Source organism: Penicillium expansum (assembly GCF_000769745.1).
Source record: "Penicillium expansum strain MD-8 chromosome Unknown contig44, whole genome shotgun sequence".
NCBI classification, from domain to species: domain Eukaryota; kingdom Fungi; phylum Ascomycota; class Eurotiomycetes; order Eurotiales; family Aspergillaceae; genus Penicillium; species Penicillium expansum.
The window spans coordinates 222,152-241,774 of NW_015971181.1; the positions used below are offsets into that span (position 1 = coordinate 222,152).

Below are 19,623 nucleotides of genomic sequence, written 5' to 3' on the forward strand. Positions count from 1 at the left end.
GCCTCATAAACCTCTGTTTTCCTGGATTTTTTCTGTGTACCACTGGACGCGATTGGAATCATCGTGAATTTCCATTTGGACTAGAGAACCTGGATGCGCATTGAGTCAACGGTTCCGAACCGCTGCATGTTCCCCTCATTCCCTGTCATCTACCTGGCCAAGCCCCCGTTGTGAGAACATTACCTGTCCTTGTGCCCTATTTACATTGATTTTACCTTTTTGTGCGGAATAAATAAACGCTTCGTCATAATCGCTGCGTGCCGAGTCCGTAACCATGGGTGTGAAGATGGCTAAATGCGAACCTCCTCCAGTTCTTAGCTTCTCTGCTTCTATATCCCATTGCTCCTCGACTACTCTATCCATACCTACCACCCCATCTCCCTCAGAACCGATCTTCCTGCCTTACTGGGCCCGTTACCCGACAAAGTGTGCCCAGAACCTATTGGACTACTCCGACGAACCAATTGAATACGATCACGACGACGAGGACTATCGCGACAACTGTTTCTTTTTCCCGGAAGACTGCTCGTGGACACCTCCAAAAAATTGCATTGCGGAGGTAGATTGCGTAGCACTGCAGGAAGAACCTGAGATCCAGGAGGAGGAACACACGCCTTCGGTAGGCCAGGACACCGACACCGACACCGACACCATGATTCCCGGTCTCCCCGATATCAAGATGCTGGACGCAGAGGCGCTAAGCGACCTTTTGGAAGATAACCTATCCCCGCCGGAGATAACAACGATCATGTATGCCCGCTGCGTTTCCATCGCAAGGAACACCTAATGACCGCATCTCTCTAGTGTCTTCGCAACAAACGGCGCCGTCTTCGCCCACGGCTCCTCCCTCTCCTCCCGCCAACTGCGCAATCTCAGTGCAACCTACGGCGCCGCCTACACATGCTATGCCAAGACAGCCTCGACGGGAAACCTGACAGGCGTCAACCCAGCGAGCCACCCCTCATCCTACATAACCGCTAAGTCGATGTCGCTAGGCGACGTAGGCTCAATCGTCTTTGAACTTGACGAGTCTGTCGCCGTGGTAACCCGAATCGCGGATAAAGTCCTCGTCGCTGCCGTCGGTCCATCCAGCCTAGACGCACCAGAGCCAAACGGCGCGACCAATGCCGACTCTCTCGCGACTGACGCCAGCGCCCTCGATGCTACTAACGGAACTTCTACACCCGATGGCGCACAAGGCGATATCTCGCGCACACTTGCTGCCGTGCCTGCGCCTCCGAACCCACCTCACAACGGCCACCGAGACCCGCAGTTTGAGATTGACCGCAGCGCCGATCTTGAGCGTCTGGCTAGCTTGAATCTCTCCGCCTCACCAGCTGTCTTGCTTGCGCTGGAATCCAAATGCGCTGCGCTAGGACGTTTCCTCGGGGAGAAACTGGATGATCTGGAAAGTCCTGAGGATTTCTGATCTTGGAATATGAAGATGTATGCAACGATGTATGCTGGGATTACCTAGCTACCCCATGCCCGTGTGTATCTTCCAACATAGGCTATGATATGATTCGACGACACAACTCTACCCACTTTGTGTATTTGATAATTGAAGGATCTTCGATCCAGTTAGCGTTGATATCTGATTCTTGCATTTGGATGTGAAAAAGAAATTCATTAAAGAGGTATATATCCAGTTGACCAAGGTATACTTCGCTCTCCTAATGGATAAACGAACGCTACACCCTAATCAACGGACGAGATGCACATGGGTCATTCAAGTATGTGTGGGCAATGTAAGTCCAAAGAACCAAAAGAGCTTAAAAAGATATGCCTAAACGAAAACGAGAGAAAAACATGCCATCATCTTACGACTTCTCCACAGCGGTGCCACCGGGCGACATGTGGAAGTGGCTAGCCGTGCTAGCCGTGCGGCTAATACCCGGAGTAGGAGCAGGGCTAGCAGAAACAGGGGAAGCAGCCACAGGCGTAGCAGCAGTAGCCGGAGAAGCCTGGGTTTTCTGCATCTCTTTCTCAGCGTAGGTGGGCGGCTGGCTCTGGCCGGACACGCTGCGGGAGGGGCTCGCAGAGCCAGCAGGCGAGGTCGCGGTGGGAGAAGCGAGCGTTGGCACCGCGGCGGCAACAGTCAGCGCCGGGGCGCGAGTAGCGTCCTTGATAACGGACCACCACTTCTCAGCGTCATTGGAGTTGTGGGCCTTGAAGCTGAGCTCGGTGTTTGTGTGGAAAGCGTTACCGATTTTACCGCTGGACACGTCCTTGCCCTTCACGTTGAACTTCACGCCGTCAATGGCGCCGACGACGCAGTCTGGCAGGTACAGTGAGAGTTCGGGGGCGGGGTCACGGCGGAAGTCGTCGTTGTCCTTGAACTCGTGCAGATAGCGTGCCGGTGTGACCACGTAGTAACCCGAGCTGTAGCCCTTGATCACGGCGCGCGAGCGACGCTCCAGAGAGCCCTCGATGAGCGGCTGGGTGGAGCGGTGGTCCATGTTCGGGAAGGTGATGCTGGAGAAGGAGCGTGGAGGCGAGTCTGGGTTGACGAGGGCTGCGTCGTTGCGGACGCAGAAGTTGATCCATTCGAAGTCTGGTGGGATGCGCTGGGCGGTGCCGAGGATATCGGCGTACATGGCTCGCTGGCGCTCGAGTTGGCCGCCCATGTGCTGGTGGAATTGATCCATAGCGCCTTGTACGGTCTGTAGGACGTGTGCTTCGAACTGCTGGAAGGAGTTCTGCACGGCGAGGATATCCTGGCGGTGGTTATTTTCCTCGTTGACTTGGTTGTTTAGACGGTGGTTGATGCCGCGCTTGAGGAGATAGGGGTCGTGTTGCTGCTCGATCTTGCCGGAGGCGGCGGCGTCATATGAGGCGGAGTTCTGGCCTAGGAGCTCGATGTGCTTCTGGGTTAGGCCGCGCGCCTTTTCGACGGCCTTTGCGCCCTTGACGGCTCCGGAGCTCAGCTCCTTGGACTTGTTCTTGATTTCTTTGTGGAGACGCTCGAGGGTGGGGAGGATGGCGGTCTTCAGGTTCTTTTCGCCCTCCATGTACATGGTAACCATGCCCTGGGTGTTGTTGCGGAGGTTCTCAAACAGACCAGCCACACCACCTGCGCTGGAGCTGAAGTGGTGGCCCTCTTTGAGGGGATCATTCACGGCCTATTCCCATCTATCGTCAGTACAGTGCCCCCGACTCATAGAAATAAAAACCGACCTTCAAGATCTTCTCATACTCCTTTGACTGGGACTTTTGCACTTTGGCGGTAGCAGAGAGGTAATCCTCGAGATATCCGCACATATGCTTCCAGGCCTTGAGACGCTCAAGCAGGAGATTGGTGGTCTGTAAACAAATACACCGTCAGTCCAAGGTACTCCTTTTTTCGAGGATATCATAGATACAAACCTCACTACTATCAGTGTCGGGGATGGCCTCATCGTCACTCATGGAAGTACGACGAGTGAAGCCGCTGCTCACGGTTCCAGACCGCTGCGGCAGCTTCACATCCGCGGGGCTCGCTGGAGTGGACATGACAGCAGAGAAACGGCGGGGCAAGGTAGATCTGTGAGTCCGGGATCCAATTCAAGGCGTCGACAATTAACAATCGAAGTCGAATTTATATTATTCGTGCCAAACCCGGGGCTAGAGAGTGATGGTGTGGCTCAAATGAATAATTTGGGGGTTGTTCGCATCGGTGGCTGTGTAAGTCCAATGCCGATGGTGGGGAGCGCTAGTCTACCTATGCCCAGACTAGTTAGCACACAGACATCCATAAATGAGGACGCGCAGGCTTGCTCGCTAGAGTCAATAAACTAACAGTTTCCACAATGTGGGATATTCCAAGGTTGCCTTTGGGTAAAAGGTTTAAGGCGAGAGAATCCATTCTTAACCGATCGACAAACGCCAATGAGGTCACTGTGCCCCTCGCTCATCGGATCAAGCCACTTGGAACCTTGTTGGACCTTACTCGATACATGCTGTGGCTTAACATCTACCCAATATTCAGGTTATTTCCAACCTTATTATGACAAGTTGTTTGAACGTAAACAATGCCTTCTACACTATACTAGAGCCCGCGAGTTGTGTTTACAATCAAGAACTGGGTATCCGTGTATAAGGTTCAACTCTAACCAAACCTACTTGCTAGAGCCCAGGAACAACATAAATTGTATGATTGTAAACCAATGCCGAATATGGCAAAAGCCATGTGCCAATGGAACCTCCAATGTTGCATCCATCGAAAGCGAACAATGCCATTGACACCGGAAGAAGTAGAGTCCTCCGAGGCCATTTGGGTATCCATGGATGGTCGTTGATTACCTAATATGATCGACAGCTGATTTCCTAATCGGGCTATGATATCATCAAAGGTGTCAAATGTGTGTGAGCATGGAAGAATTCAGTCTAATCGACAAAAAATAATTAAGTACATGCATCAAAGGCTCGTATGCGTGACTCGTGCTAATGGGCATGTTTGAATGTCATGCAGCTCGTTGATATCGGATCCCATTCGTGAGGTAAAAAAGTAAACAAGCAGGAAAATCAAAACACCCGTGACCTTCTATGACACTATCCCCCGTCTATGATTGAACGCCAGAGGGAAAAAATAATTGAAGAAAAGGCACAGAAATAAGAAGAGGTGAGAAGGCGCCGCTGTTGGATGGTAGAAAGATTCAGAACAATGCTGCGTGAGAAGTTCCAGATTGACCGACGTTGAGGTGCGAAAGGGGTAGTAAATGCTGGGGACCATGATCGTTCGTGTAGAAGTATATGAGGGAGAGGGGGAATTGAAAGAAGAATGGCGGAAGAGAGGTTATAGAGTAGGGCGGTTCGCGGGGGTCTCGGTGTCCAGCACCGGTACAGAAGGATAACTTTTGGTGGAAATTGAAGGCCGAAGATCATGCGTGAATCGAGGGATCATGACCACACCTCATGCTCTAGCGCGAGCTTGAACAACTCTAAGTCTGCGTTCCTCATCATCAGCATTGGTGCCGTGAGAATTGAAGTAGCCGGAGCGATTAGGCACCTCGAGGGGAGTTGCAGCCCCGCTTGCACGGCCGCTGCGGATGTAAGCCTGCTGGGGAGACTGCGGGACTGGTAGCGTGGGAAGGCTGCTAGCGATCACGGCGTTGTAATCGGGAAGACCGGAATCGCGCGGGCGAACGGCGCAGCGCACTGCAGTCGAGTAGCTGGGAACCCGGCTAAGGGTCTCCACCTCGTCGTACTGGGGATGGAAGGGAGTTGCCATACCCGAGGGAAGGACTTCGGGCTCCACTTCGTCGGATGGCCGACGGGAGAGTTCTGGACTGCCATGGCTGTGTGAGTTTGATCCGGAAATCGCTCCGAAGTAGTCATTAGGGACACCTAATTGGCGGTGAATGTTGTATCCGTCTGTTGGGGATTGAGATCCGAGCAGCCCCTCGCTGGGAGCGGATGTACCAGTATTGATGGGATGGGGGCGCGGACTTGCGTTTAGGTTGATGAGACGATGGTGCAGTGCGGAAGCCGAGATATCGGTGTTGGTCAGGGCGTTCATAGACGCGAGGTTCTCCGACGAAATGTTGCGACTGAGAGGAGTGAATGGCGTGCCCGGACCACTGCCGGGGCCTGGTGTGCGATATCCGCTGGGATCTAGCTCGCTGTACAGCTGATCGAACGTGTGCTCGCCATACAATGGAGGTGCCTGGTGCGCGAACTCATCCACGGCGATCCGAGTAGATTGGGGAGTTTGCCCAGTAAGGTTGTTGTTGTCGTCGATGGCAAGGTGTGGTGAGATGAAGATCGAAACCGGAAGCGTAGCACGGAGCTGCATTGAGACGTTAGCCTGACAGAAGAATCGTTAGTGGTTCTAATATTACTCACCTCGCTGATGTGGCCGTCGGGGTTGTGCAGCTGAATGCGGAACTTCAACTTGTGGCGGACTTTGATCCCCTTGGTGTCTGTATCCTGCAGACAACGGGTCAATGTCTGGGGCATGTCCAGGATGCGCGTGCATTGGTATCCTTCCGCTGATTCATCGATGATCTCAATGTTGTCCTCGTCCAATTCATGCTCGTCGGTCAAGATTGTCCTTGTGTTCTTGTATGTGTTGCGAATGGAATCGTGGTCTTCCGGATTGAGGGTAAGGTCATGGGTTTCGATCAACTGTGACGTAATTTGACCGATCCGAAGACCTTTGAGAAGCGGAATCAATTTGAAATCGACGTGGATGGCGGTTCCGAAGACGATGGCTTTTGTCGGAGTACTGATGGAGTATTCAATCTTGTTGGGCCAGATGTTGTCCACAGACTAGGAGGATTGTTAGTAAAAAAGTCGATCGGTTAGGTCTAAAACCACTCACCATTGCATGTGATAGTTCTAGAGCGCTAGGATCCAGAGTTCGAATGATCCTGAGCGGTTTGCGCGCAACAATGTCCTTGACGTACTTGCGCCCGATCTCGGCCTTGAAGCGGTACATCACCCATGTCTCGGCAAGACCTTCCACACTCTCAGGCATGGAGCCCTCAAGTATCACATCAAAAGGGTACTCGTAGTTACCTGCGGGCAGGACCTCGGTTTTTCCTTTACCTGGCTCCCGGAATCTCCAAGTCTTCTCGTAGAACACACGTTCACGCCATGACTTACGGCCACCGGTGGCTGCACTGGAGGGAAGCTGCCAGCTGGGGAACGGGTTTGTTAGTGCTATTTATTCGGAGTCGGGAAATGCGACACATACCAAACTCGCGACATGCCCGTAAGCTGGAGTCGGATGTGTTTAATGGTGAGCGGCTCGGACAAACAGAGGATCAGAGTGCCCCGCAGATGCGCACTGGCGGCCTCATGTTCACCACCGCGAAACACGATATACTCATCATTCAACCTGGATAATGTCAGATATGCAGTTCACATGAGCTGCAGGTCAGTCCCGCACTCACCTAATGTCGAAGTACTTGGCGCTGCTGGCGCTCCCGCCGCCACTAAAGAAGCTGAGAGCCATTTGAAATTTGCCCGCAGCAAGGAGATGTCAAGGTGGAATAAAAATATCAAGAGGAAAGAGAAGAGGTCAAGAGTAAAGAGATCAGTTCGTGTACCGGTAATTTTTCCGTTTTTTCTCTATCGCTGATCTACCGGAACATGGCCAGATACGCAAGGCTGGTCCGACTCACGGGTCCTCAGTGGAGTTGTGCCGTTTCCGGCGATTTTTTTTTTTTTTTCTTTTCTTTTGGCTTTTGCCTTCGCCTTTGCTTTTTTGTTTTTTGTTTTTTTCTTTTTCTTTTTTTCTTTTTGATTTTCTTTTTGAATTATTCCTTTGGTCCAGTGGCGATGTGAAATGACTAATCTTAACTGGAAATCGGCTCACAGGTAAGAAGTATGACTGGCTTGGCATATAATGAAGAGAATATATGTACAGTAAAGAATAAGAAGAACAGTGGGATTTTAAAGGATTTGAGAGATTTAAGAGACTTGCAAAAGAACCCTAGAAGCATCTTAACCGGTTAATCACATCGAAATGAGCCCTGGAGTGCCCTGGTCTTTTACGTCAGCGCTATCATATGAATGTCTGACCTTCTACATACACCACGGAGCACAGATAGCTCCGTATGAAGTACGCATATGTTGTATGTTGTTATTGTTTGATCGCCATTTTATCTCATTACTATCAAATGCAAGTCATTCTGTATACAGAATAAAAAAAATTAAAACAGATCACTATACAAGGAACCCCCTCAACTCACGCTGAAGACCGAGGTTCATTTACCCATCTTACCCATCACGCCATGCAATGTTGTACATACCTCGGGATCGCCCTTCCCGCATGCTTTTAAGATCCCTGAGGATGCACAACGCCCAAATATGCCTCTAGAGTCACACAACATGAAGTGATATCTCATACTTCAAAAATTTAGGGTCAAATTTAACCCCACTTGGTGATAAACAGGAGATCTATACTCCGTACTCCGTACCAAAGCTAAGCCTAGATTCCACAGGTGTATGCCTTTAACCAGTCACGGCACATATAGTGCTCAACACTTACCAGGCTCTGGATCGCGCCACTCAAATAAAAAAGATGCCTTGAGCTTGGACCCTCGGTCTTTTTTTGTCTTAATCTTTTATCCAACTGCCGCCCGTTCGCGCTAAAAGTTCCCAAGTTGGAACTCCGAGATTACTCAGATTCCTGACAAATGCAACACTCAAATGGGGCCATATATGCCTATAAGTGCCGTGCCTGAATATCTCAACTGCACAATGATGCATAGAATCTCCTTTGACTTTCATCTGGCAAGATTAGCCTGTCTTAATATTGCCGGGAACATTCGGAAATATCCGCGATCTAACCGCCTGCAGTAACCCAAGACTTTCATCACTAGAGTCCCTGATGAGCATTGCGGTAAGAGCGGGAACCACCTATGATAACCATACTCCACCAAGCTGTCATTGCCCGTGGCTTTGTGATAGGTTCAAAGCGGGTCGGAGATATTGCGAGGCATTTCACACAACCTTGGAAAGGTGAAACCAAACAAAGATAAGGTCTCGGGCAAGCAACACACAGACTATAATTACGGTGCCTTTTGCCTTATGTGGTCCACTTCTGCGGACTTGTTTCGGGTAATAACATGTACTCCGTAGAAAGCAATAGGTTGCATGAATGCCAGCACTCGGCTTGCTCCCGGTGATTGTCCCAAGCCGACCACGGGCCCAGTCGGGATGCCTCGAATGGAACTCGGGCATTTCCGCTTCACCGGATCGGAATCCCGATAGCGTGCCGATTCAGTAGTCTACCCGAGTGTACGTGCTGCTATTCGCCTCGTCTTTTTATAGGGCTTCTCGGTGTGATAACTTAGGCTGAAACTTGTTTTATTTTATTTTTATTTTTATCTCTATCTTTATTTTTATTTTGTTGACGGTGCGCCTGGACAACAATATCCATTGGTGTGCGACCCGCACTAATCTAATCTGTTGATCCAATTTGGTCAACCTTGGAAGCCTACTCCGTACAACTGGGCACTTGGGCAGCTTTTTTGGTTGATAAGTCTAGCAGTCCGATTCTAAGCTCTAGAGGGAAGCCACAACTCACAACCTTGGAATATCCCAGTCACGACAGTCAAAGTCTAGAAGGCAAAACAGACCAGGGTCAAAGCTACAATCTACAATTTTTCAAGGATATTCGGCCCCACCCCGACAAGCAGATCATCGACGGTGAACTTTTGCAGACTCTCCACTACGAAATTCTCGGTGAGTTCCAGAACTTCAAGCCCACTCGGATTGCATCATGCCAAAGAAAAGCCAATACTGTGGGACTCCTTTGTTTACGCGGCAATGTACATATAGATAACGTACAATATACTCAGTATGTTCTATAGATATCGTGTAATTATTCAAGACATGTCGTCATCGGGATTGACTCATCTCAGTATTTTTATTTTTTTACCTTTTTATTATCAAACTATATACTAGTACGGAGCAGCCATGTTACACCGCTAAACGCACTATACGACTTGCAGTCTGCATATAAAACACGCTTGAAACCTCAATGTACATTGCATTAAGCCATTTGCCATTCTAAAATGTCAAAGAGCAAGTGTAGCCAATCACTAAACATTAGTAAACGCCTCATTCAGCCCTGATGTCCAGCTTATCAGTTCGGTTAATTTTTTTTCAAAATTGCGAGATAAGAAGCACCTCGAGGGCCTTCACGTACCAATGATAATTGCTAGATCCAGACATCGTGAGAGATCTGACCCACCCAGAAAAACCCTGAAAGAAACAACAAGTTAAAAAACTACGGTTGTAAAATCTGATCAACAGAGGCCTAGCAAAGACAATTATGGCAATCACTCAAGGGTAGCAGGGCTAGAAATCCTGTTTCGGTAGTTCTTTTTTGCCGAATATAGGATCTGCCATGTTTCTTCCGGTGATCGCCAGGGGTGAGGTTGCAATCTCTGTGTTGTACAACATAGAGCGGGCACTAAAAGAGATCTCGTGTGGACCGACCGCCTGCCAAGATTGACGAAAAAGAATTTTTGCTCTTGCGAAGGCCTCGGTTGGGCCAATTGTATGCGGGAATCAGTCCACATGCTTAGGCCGTCAGGGTCTCGTTTCGGGCCTTTTGGTTCGGGTTTTCCCGCGGTCTAGATCTGGCGAGGGATTTATATCGCAGATCGGACTTCATGTCAATGACCAAAAGAGCTAGGGCTCTTTCAATACTCATATATTTTTTAAAATATATCATCTCTATAAACAGAATATCAGCAATTGCAAATCGAATTTGAACAACCTGCTAAAAGAATACCCGAGAATGCCCCACAATATCCTATTCATATGATCGGCCATGACGCAACTATCCGCGAGGCCCGATCGAAGCTAGGGAGATCCTTGACTACGCCTGGCTGCCTAGCTTACAACAAGAGGCGAATTTCTATTTCGTTTGAATATCGTCATATGTGTGTAGCCTCGGCTGTTGGAACTCAACAGTATTCAGCGCAGTCGGCTTCAAATCCAGAATTGCAATACTGCCTCGGCAACACACATATATGCACAGGGCGGACACGTGGAGGCGCTGCTTGCTAAACAAATTATCAAAGAAAGTGTTCTTATTGTCCACCATAGAACTGGCTCCCCCGATATCGAGGCAAAAGTTCACAGCTGGACAGGTAATATCGTTGTAGCTTCAGTTAGTTCCAGTGTTAGATCTTGATGCTCCCCATACATGAGGTATTTGGTATGGCAAGATAAGCCGTCCATATTGAGGCACGTGGCCTTGATAAATTGGCAGTAAACTAGAAACTTGGCATTTGTAATGAGGTTTACCCCAATCTTAGATTGGCATTCCAAGGCATATTCGCCGAAAACGGCGTGGTGAGATCGACACGTGGAAATGTGGCACACGACACAACAGCACAAGCGTTTAGCATAATAAATAAGCTCACGTAGTTAGTAAACTCCTACATCTATTTTGAGAAGTCATGACGAGAAAAACCGGGGAGAAAAAAGTCTGAAGTGGACTTTCATTGCAACTATACCACCTGGTTTCCGTTTTTGGTTAGAGTTTTTGGCCACGACCTTGGTGAGCGTGAGCTTAAATTCACGATCGGCCATTAGAGTTTTTTGGGGTAGAGATTCTAGCCGTTGATCTAAATTTATCATGTCGGGGCGATGGACCACTTGGTGATGTCAGTACAGCTCTGGGAGGAATCGACAGGTATCATTGAATGGCATTGAGGATCTGGTACATATATCCACCCGATCCATTGTGTACTTCAATTACGCAACTAGTGGATATGTACTGGGGTATGACTGAATAGATCCAGTGAGCCTGGGGCCATGTATGTATTATGTTCACGAGTAACCACAGTGTTAATAACATGGAATATGGGGAGAAGCAAAAATGTCGAAGCACAATGAGGTTGGGAGCCGGCTGCTCCAGAGAAGAGATCAAACACACTGGGGCCTATTTGCAAATCATGAAGACGTCAACCAGGATAGCCTAGAGATCGAGGGATAATCGAAGTGGGTCGAAGGAGGTGGTAGGAGTCGAGTCGCCGACGCTCTTGGGCAACAATGTCTATGACAGGCACAGCCCGGAAATAGAACAGCAAGTATATCGAGAACGGCAGGGAAATCTTGGTCACAGTATACACTGCAAGCTAATGTGCCGTGCCATAATAAGACCGAGCGAAGCACATATACGGTCCATAAGACGAAGACAACCAGCACCATGAAATAACAGGACGGGATCGGATTAGACACGTTCGATATAAGTCTTGGTCCAGCAAGGGTATCGAATATTGAGGGGGACGTGGGTGAAAGGTCGCCAGGAAGCACCTGGGCAGTAGGTTGCAACGACGTAAGAAGCCCTTCAGAAGATCCACCCAAGAATGATATAGAGAACGATACCCGCGGCAATAGACATGCCCGCAATTTTCAGCACGGCCACAGAATCGCCTTGTTTCGCCATCCGCGTGAGTCGAGTGGCGCTACCTTTGAGGTTTGTTGAGAAGGAGGAGAATACATCGCTCTAAGAAGGTAGGGTTGTCAGTCACGAGTTATCCCAATCGAGGCGACAGTCACGAGTATCTTCAAGCGACAAGAAAATGTCCTGAATCATTATCGGACCAGCGAAAGATTGATCAAGACATACCGTATGGTCGAGAGTGTCCTGATCCCGCGCATTGTCATGGATATCGATCGTCACGGACCGCAGGGCTGAGACCTTAGAGGAGAGAGAATTGAGGAGCGCATTATTCTGCCTGTTTCAAAGTATTAGCATCGAATCAAAACATAACTCCTTTCATAGGGACATCCGATAGGACAAGGTGGAGAAAGGGGGACGTACTGCTCGCGTTCGTAGGCGTCACTCATTTTGGAAAGTTCCAAGTTTCCCTCGATCGTTTCCCGTGTGTTTAGGAGCAGTGATGCAAAGCTCTTAGAGGTCGGAGAATTGTCACAAATGATTGAGGCGGAGGTGAGTGGCCAAAAGCCTCCAAGGTTGGGGAAACGGAGCCGACGTCAGCCCGGGGGCAGATCACATGATCGTCGATCTTCACCAGGCGGAAATTTACGATTTTTAACTGTGCATTCTTCATTATATCTCTGAACTTGCGGGGAGAGTTGAACAGTGTCCTATTACTAGATCACAGGTACATCCTAGTGCTATGTATATCGCACGTGTACAAAGTCGCACATATTCTACAACACGCAAATTCGAGTCTCATGATGGACAGGTTACTTGTGATAAAGCGTAGCAAGTGCTATTAGATTAGTTATACTGGTATCTCCGATTGTATTTTGAATGAATATGGAAAAGACGTCTAAGTTTAGCATTCTATACTCCATCTACCCCGGAAATTACCGTGATAGTATGAGACTAAGCCTGAAGATGTCTCCACTAAACCCCTAGGCCATCTAACTTGATTGAGCCCTCGGCTATTGTTCCTGCTGTTCATTGTATAGTCAGAGCCCATTGGGGCTAGATATAGAAATGTAGAAGAGAAGCTGGGGAAGCTATCTTGTACGTCCTCTATTTTTCGGACCCACACCCGTTCCCCGCCTTGGATCGACGTTTTACTCACGTGGAACAGCTCAGATCATCCCTTTCTGTGGTGCCATGATATGTAAAATGGCGTCGACTGAAGATGAAAGACCATCAAAACGAGTCCGTCAGGCTTGTGAGCCATGTCGGTGAGCTTGAACCTCGCGTCTCCCAAGCTGAGAGCCAATTAGAGCTGACATTCCTTCAGCCGGAAAAAGTCGCGGTGTCCAGGAGAGAAGCCGATTTGCTCGTACTGCGAGCGATTGGGTCAACAGTGCATATATGCAGGCACTGAAAATGGAGAGGAAAGCTCGGGGCACTCTCAGAAGATGATGGTAAGTATCCTGGATGTCTAGACCTAAGCAGATTTTAATGCGGCATAGGAACAACGCATTTCCGGCATTGAGGGGAAGCTAGAACAGTTGATGGAATATATTAAGTGTGTTCAGATTCAAAAAAAATTCTAAATCCTGTTCTATTTGGCTAACTAGGGTCGCAGGCGACCTGCTTCTGATCACCTCTCTTCCCCAGTTATCCCCGAGAATAACACTCGGATGCCAGAACTTCCACCTCCGGAGACCTCTTCTACGTGAGTTCGGCTTGGGATTTAATTGCAGGTGATATTCAATGACGAATGAAATAGAGTTAGATCATCTGGGGTCCCAGATGCCGAGCTTTATCTGACCTTTTGTAACGCGCAGCCCCTTATGTTATTCCCCAACAGATCTTCTCTGGCCTCCTTGGGGAAGCGGGACCCTGAGCTTTTACTCGCGATTGAAGCTCTTGGGGTCCGCTTCACAAGACCAGGGGTCACTGACCAGGGCATACAACTGGAGATCAAGAGAAAGACCGAAAGGGCATGTCAGATAGTCATGATGCGTTTGGCATCTGGTACTGTGGAGCTATCTACGATTCAGACCCTTTGTCTTCTAAGTATGCTGGAATTCACAGGTAAAGCAGTCCCGCCCTGTGTCCTTGTGTTCATTTCTAATATTTTATTTCATCTGTCCAGCGGGTCATATCATTCGCGCAGGTTCCTATACCAGACTTGCTACATATTTGATGAGAAATCTCAGAATAAGTGGCCTAGAGTCTGTAAACAACTTGGAAACCGAGCGTGATGAGCGTAAGCTCTGCTACGTAAGCCTCGTCATGCTCAAGAATCTTCAGGGGTCCCCACATCCACCCGGAGATAGCTTAGACTTACTTGCAGAGGCTAGTGAAATCATATCTCCGTTAGGAGCCACGACTTTCAACAAAGGGATTGCCCGTGGTAACAGTGGTGACTCCAAGCCAGACATTGGCATCAATAGTACCAGTGTTTACTCAAGCGAGCTGTGGGCATTGGCATGTAATTATGCCGCTAGTCATGTCGGTGTTGACGCTCATCCTCCATGGTCTCCGAACTCTGATTACACCATGATCAATTTCAGACACTGTGAGCACGAGAGTCTCATGCCACTGAGGTTCCGGCTTCATGCAAGTCGCTTCCAAGATCATCCCCCCGCCGAACTTCAGGCTCATCGTGACTATTGGAGCCCATGGCTATTCTTCCAGATAGTTTGGCATGCAGTACCTTGTTTATTAAATCATCCATTTTTGTTGTCTATGCGACTTCGGAACTTCCGGAGGACAATGCCTCAGTCATTCCTCCGCAATTCTTTCGAGCAGCTGACCTTCCACTCGGGCTGGGTTGTTCATTTCCTCGAGCTTATCGAGACAAAGAACTTCGAGGTATCCGACCCGATCATAGGGCAATGCGTGGCAATTGTTGCTACGATCTATCTTCAACATAGTTTTGTCGAGGATCAAGCTTTCAATAGAAAGGCGCAAACGGGATATGAGAAATGTTTAAGATTCCTACGCAACATGAGTCATCGGTGGCCACACATCGATCGCCAGGTCAGTTTTCACCCAGCTGTTGCTCTGTCACATTAGTTCTAATGTCGCCTCTAGGTCCGACAGCTGCAACAACTCCGGGACAGCGTTTCCCCTGGAGGCCTCATGACAGACAACATCGCCCCAGGAGGAACCAATTCTCGTCAGAAATGGTCTGTGAACTTGCAGCTATTGTGGAAAATCTTAGTATATGCCCATGCAAGTAATCTATCAGATCCTGCTGGCGACATCTTTGGCCCTGAACTTGCCAAAGACAGTGTTGGGTGCTCCGAGGACCATTCCGTTGACGCTATTACCGACCGCGACTTTGCTTTGATTGGATCCGCTGGAATCTCAGGACACAAGACAGTGGCTGCAGAGTGTGTCACCTACCCGCCCGAGCAGACTGAGGAACCCATACAAACGCCGAGTCAGACCTCACCGAGGATGGACTTCTCAGGGATTCCGGGTGATCATAGTATGGAGTTTAGTGGCGGTGATACGTTATTCCTGCAGCTTCAAGATTACGGGAGGGCGTTTGAGGATTGGCTAAGCATTAACCCAACGTGAGGTTGAAATTCAGATATTCCTTCTCATCCGGGGAACACGGACCGGATCCGACTTTTCCGACCGCCAAGACGGCGCTGAGCCGGGCCTCCTTGCCTTAGGTACACACCTCCGCATTTTATAATCCCAGGAAATTCTCCAGCCAATTTCAGCATGACAACACTCATCTGGCCAACAATCCATCGCTCAAAATGAACACAGATAAGACACACTCAATCTTGATTGTGGGCGCTGGCGTCTTCGGTCTTTCGACCGCTCTTGAACTCAACAAGCGTGGATATACAGATATCACTGTTGTAGATCGATTTGTACCACCATCAGCAGATGGAAGCAGCGTTGACATCTCCCGCATTATTCGTGCCGACTATGCGGACCCAATCTACTCTCAAATGGCCCGAGAGGCATACAACGGATGGACCACCGAGTACAAAGATCAATATTTCGAATCTGGGTTCGCCTTGTTCTCAGAAACGCCTAAGAACGCATACATGGAGAAGTCCAAAGCTGTGATCCGGGCGGCAGGTGGCAAATTAGATGATCTCAACGACGCCATGGAGATCCGCAAACTCTACCCCAGCGTTCAAGCCAACTTTTCTGGCATGAATGGATATCACAATCCGAAAGGTGGCTGGGCCGATGCTGCAGGCAGCATCCAGAAGCTTGCTTCCAAGTGCACTGTTGCGGGTGTTTCGATCATTGCCGGGCCTCGCGGTACTGTTGTTTCCTTGCGCCGGGAGGGCTCGCGTGTTGTTGGCGTTAACCTTGTCGGAGGACAGGCCTTACTTGCTTCACAGGTGATCTTGAGCACCGGAGCGTGGACCAACCGTCTTTTGGATATGGGTCATGCGGCATCTTCCTCCGGCCAGCCCGTTGGCTTCATTCAGTTGACCGAGGAAGAGGCCATCGAGATGAGAAAGATCCCGGTCATGATTAACATGAGCTCCGGCGTCTTCTCATTCCCACCCACACCGGACACAAATGTTCTCAAGCTGGCGCGACACGGTTACGGGTATGCAACAGATATCACTGTGAATGTGGACGGTGTTCAGAAGTCTCTCTCATCGCCGAAGTTCGAGACCAGCAATGCGGCCACTGGATATTTGCCTGATGACGCGGATGAATCACTGCGAAAGGGTTTGCGACAGTTCTTCCCCAAACTGGGGGACCGTCCTTGGATGAACCGTCGACTGTGTTGGTACACGGATACCCCTAATGGTGACTTCATTATCGATCACCACCCAACCATCCAGGGACTGTTTATGGCTACTGGTGGCGCAGGACAGTAAGTGTTAATCAGCATCATCACTCTGCACGCTATGACCTTTTACTGACTAGGTTGGTTTTAGTGGATTCAAATTCCTGCCTATACTGGGCCAATATATCGCAGACTGCTTTGAGAACAAAGCACCCGAAGCTTTGCGCCAAAAGTGGAGAATGAACCCGCCCCAGGGGGACTCAAAGGGTCCCATGGCAGGTGATGGAAGCAGAGGAGGCCCACCGCTGAGGAAGCTGAGCCCGCTCGAACAAGCCAAGCTATAAATACTAGATTTTATCATATAACGACAATTTATATGACGATTGAATATATTTATCACTGACTATCTCACATAACGTTTCATCACAAAAGATCCAATATATATAATGAGTCTCATGTCATCTCGTAGACAGGCCGCCTTGACTTTTACCCAATGTTGCGGACGCACTTGATACGTTTTCCCGGGTGAGAGGTGTCAAGGTTATTGCACTCGCCCTGCAATAAGGTCAAAGCCGATCCGCTGCAACTACCCCCGTTGCTCGTCTTGTCAGAGAATCCAACCCAGTTTGTACCTGCGAGGTAGACCGAGTGCGACGAGTCATCCATGGTGACATCGCCGAGGAAAGACGAGTGATGGCCATAGTTGAGGGCACCGCCACTGAGGTTGTGGTGAGCGGTAGAACGAAAGAGCCTAGGGCAAGATTACTTACCAGTCTGTAGATTTGTACTCGTTGGCTTTGGGCAAGGCCGCCTGGACAGAAGCACCTGCGATGAGGGCCATGGAGATTATGGACACAGAGAATCGCATCTTGGTTGATGTAGTGGTATAGTTGTTTGGAGCGTTAGAAAGGATTTGAATTGTGGAACTGTCTGATTCTCTTCGTACTTGGAATAGAAAGCCATATTTATAGACTTCTTTTCACCCCTGTAGATAGATAAAATCCCTCATGTGTTGATATCAAATTGGTCATGGAGTTAGGAAGAAACTTGATCACTCCACATTCTATTGATTGAAGTCAGCCTCAGCTGACACTTTTGCCTGCGATCTACAATTCGCATGCAGTAAAAGGTTTACGGAGTAAGCAATGTCAACCTCCAGAGCTGGATCAGAAGTGTTGATCTTACCTTCATAAAGGGTCTAGATTCTTGGCAGATTATTATACCATGAGGATTAACTAAAACTTCCGTCAAAAGACATGATTTCAAAGGGTTTTTACAAAAGTCAATGTGTTATGAGAGATTCATTTAATGAAGGCTTGTACAAAATCCCATAGAGACGGTGATAGTTGCAGTGCCGGAGGGTCCCCAAGACTGAAAAGTGAGGCTCGGTATAGCACTGAGATAGTGAGTTGTCATACGGAGTACTCCGTACCCCATTGACTTCTCCCCACAATATAAACCAAAGTAAAAACGGCAGTCAGCGCTAAGCTTCCAGGGGCATATATCCATATGACCTAACCAATCAAATGCTCCAGTCAGGTAAGCTTGTTCTAATAAGCAGCCCGAAGTCCAAATCAGGTAATCAGCCCGTATAGCTAGTCTCTTCAGGCTCAGCTGACCATGGGGCTTACTGGACCCTGGCCAGGGCCGAATTTTGTATGTCTCATATGTCTACAAGTGGGTCATATAATAAGGATAAATCCTTCAAGCGAAAAGGGTATGAAATCCAAGTCTATATGAATAGGGGTCATCCACCTCCGATAAGAAAGAAAAGAATTGCAGGGAAGGAAAAAAGGGAACTGGAAATAGAATGTGGGCATCAGATTCCCTTGCGGATCCATTACTCAAACATGAGGACTAAGTGGAGCTAGGTCCTTTTCGTTCTTCCCTGCAGATCTCGTATTGGTAGCAGTCCCCATAGCAAAACTACCATCCTTGCACACGGGCCATTCATCCTGTCGCAGCCAATACTTCTCATGAGAAGGTGCACCTTTGAACACCCCCTGTAAATCCAACGGATCGGCAAAAGTCTCCCACTGAGAGCGGTGATCAATCCAGCCAGGGCCCATGCGCTCCGTGCGACCATCAAGACACAAATAGCGTAGCTTTTGGCGGGGGAGATATCGACTAGGATGTATCAAGTTCAACCACCACGTGAAGAGAAGCATCGGGCCAAGCTCAAATGTATATAGGTACCACTCGTTACTGAGGATATGCCCGCAGTTCTCCCTACAGCCGAGATTACCAAACATCTCAAATGCCTCGACGGCGCGGAAGATACATCGCAGCAAGACGAGGGTCGATGTCCCGTAGAGTGTGATGCAGATCATACGGACATTTGGCGAGAGCATCCGAGCGCGAGAGCAGCGGACATGCACCGTTGCAACGATCCCGATCACGACACATTCGACCACTGCTTGAAGAACAAGTCCTGCAGCAATGAGAGTCCCGCCAGCCTTGTACTCGTCCAGATTGGAGCCGGCTGAGGCGTTCTTGGCTGCTCCTGCGACTGTGATTGCTTCCACGGCAGCACCGACATAGACGAAGAAAATGAGGACGCGGTTGGGGTTAAGGACTGCGTGCATTGGTAGGTAGTTCATGAGGCGCCCGACGAGGTTATATGCGGCCGCTGAGTAAACCGGTGGGCCGACATAGATGAAGACTGTTGATGCGATGTATATATTTAAGTTTGCTGGATGGTAGCTCGATATACAGCGGAGAATCCAGCCCGCGGTGAATAAGGCTCCACCCCAGCAGATGAAGAAGGTGACGCGCCAAAATCGATAGCGGCTGGAGATATTAATTAGAACAAGCTTGGTGTTTTCTCAAATTGTATTCCAAATGCTTACTAGTTTTGGTAAATATGCAGGAATAGAGATGTGCCGACCAAGGCGGCAAAAACAGCTGGTAAAATATGACTTGGATTGTATAAGTAGAGGTTTGCCTCTGTATCCGAGTTGTTTAAGGTCATGATGAAGTCGAATGAATTGTGAATTGGATATAAGAATACTGG

The 19,623-nt window shown here is 49.0% G+C and overlaps 8 protein-coding genes across 8 annotated transcripts; 3 read left to right on the top strand and 5 right to left on the bottom strand.

Annotated features, from left to right (window-relative positions):
- Positions 1 to 274: 274 nt before the first annotated feature.
- On the top strand, positions 275 to 1,429 carry PEX2_014590 (uncharacterized protein; the record flags this gene model as incomplete). Its single annotated transcript, XM_016738735.1, has 2 exons — positions 275 to 750; positions 805 to 1,429. 2 exons carry the CDS (start codon positions 275 to 277, stop codon positions 1,427 to 1,429), a joined length of 1,101 nt encoding a protein of 366 aa, XP_016602629.1.
- Positions 1,430 to 1,820: 391 nt separating this feature from the next.
- PEX2_014600 (PH domain protein) lies at positions 1,821 to 3,492 on the bottom strand (the record flags this gene model as incomplete). Its single annotated transcript, XM_016738736.1, has 3 exons — positions 1,821 to 3,122; positions 3,178 to 3,303; positions 3,367 to 3,492. 3 exons carry the CDS (start codon positions 3,490 to 3,492, stop codon positions 1,821 to 1,823), a joined length of 1,554 nt encoding a protein of 517 aa, XP_016602630.1.
- A 1,399-nt stretch (positions 3,493 to 4,891) lies between these two features.
- PEX2_014610 (arrestin family protein) lies at positions 4,892 to 6,937 on the bottom strand (the record flags this gene model as incomplete). The annotated part of the gene is made up of 5 exons (XM_016738737.1): positions 4,892 to 5,767; positions 5,824 to 6,249; positions 6,302 to 6,620; positions 6,677 to 6,820; positions 6,876 to 6,937. 5 exons carry the CDS (start codon positions 6,935 to 6,937, stop codon positions 4,892 to 4,894), a joined length of 1,827 nt encoding a protein of 608 aa, XP_016602631.1.
- A 4,860-nt stretch (positions 6,938 to 11,797) lies between these two features.
- PEX2_014620 (SNARE domain- containing protein) lies at positions 11,798 to 12,300 on the bottom strand (the record flags this gene model as incomplete). Its single annotated transcript, XM_016738738.1, has 3 exons — positions 11,798 to 11,956; positions 12,080 to 12,188; positions 12,275 to 12,300. 3 exons carry the CDS (start codon positions 12,298 to 12,300, stop codon positions 11,798 to 11,800), a joined length of 294 nt encoding a protein of 97 aa, XP_016602632.1.
- Positions 12,301 to 14,605: 2,305 nt separating this feature from the next.
- Positions 14,606 to 15,418, top strand: PEX2_014630 (uncharacterized protein; the record flags this gene model as incomplete). The annotated part of the gene is made up of 2 exons (XM_016738739.1): positions 14,606 to 14,872; positions 14,927 to 15,418. The coding sequence occupies 2 exons, from the start codon at positions 14,606 to 14,608 to the stop codon at positions 15,416 to 15,418; spliced, it is 759 nt and encodes a 252-aa protein (XP_016602633.1).
- A 188-nt stretch (positions 15,419 to 15,606) lies between these two features.
- PEX2_014640 (NAD(P)/FAD-dependent oxidoreductase) lies at positions 15,607 to 16,954 on the top strand (the record flags this gene model as incomplete). Its single annotated transcript, XM_016738740.1, has 2 exons — positions 15,607 to 16,697; positions 16,762 to 16,954. 2 exons carry the CDS (start codon positions 15,607 to 15,609, stop codon positions 16,952 to 16,954), a joined length of 1,284 nt encoding a protein of 427 aa, XP_016602634.1.
- A 142-nt stretch (positions 16,955 to 17,096) lies between these two features.
- PEX2_014650 (uncharacterized protein) lies at positions 17,097 to 17,478 on the bottom strand (the record flags this gene model as incomplete). The annotated part of the gene is made up of 2 exons (XM_016738741.1): positions 17,097 to 17,328; positions 17,381 to 17,478. The coding sequence occupies 2 exons, from the start codon at positions 17,476 to 17,478 to the stop codon at positions 17,097 to 17,099; spliced, it is 330 nt and encodes a 109-aa protein (XP_016602635.1).
- Positions 17,479 to 18,454: 976 nt separating this feature from the next.
- Positions 18,455 to 19,581, bottom strand: PEX2_014660 (RTA1 domain-containing protein; the record flags this gene model as incomplete). Its single annotated transcript, XM_016738742.1, has 2 exons — positions 18,455 to 19,400; positions 19,460 to 19,581. 2 exons carry the CDS (start codon positions 19,579 to 19,581, stop codon positions 18,455 to 18,457), a joined length of 1,068 nt encoding a protein of 355 aa, XP_016602636.1.
- Between the last annotated feature and the right edge of the window lie 42 nt (positions 19,582 to 19,623).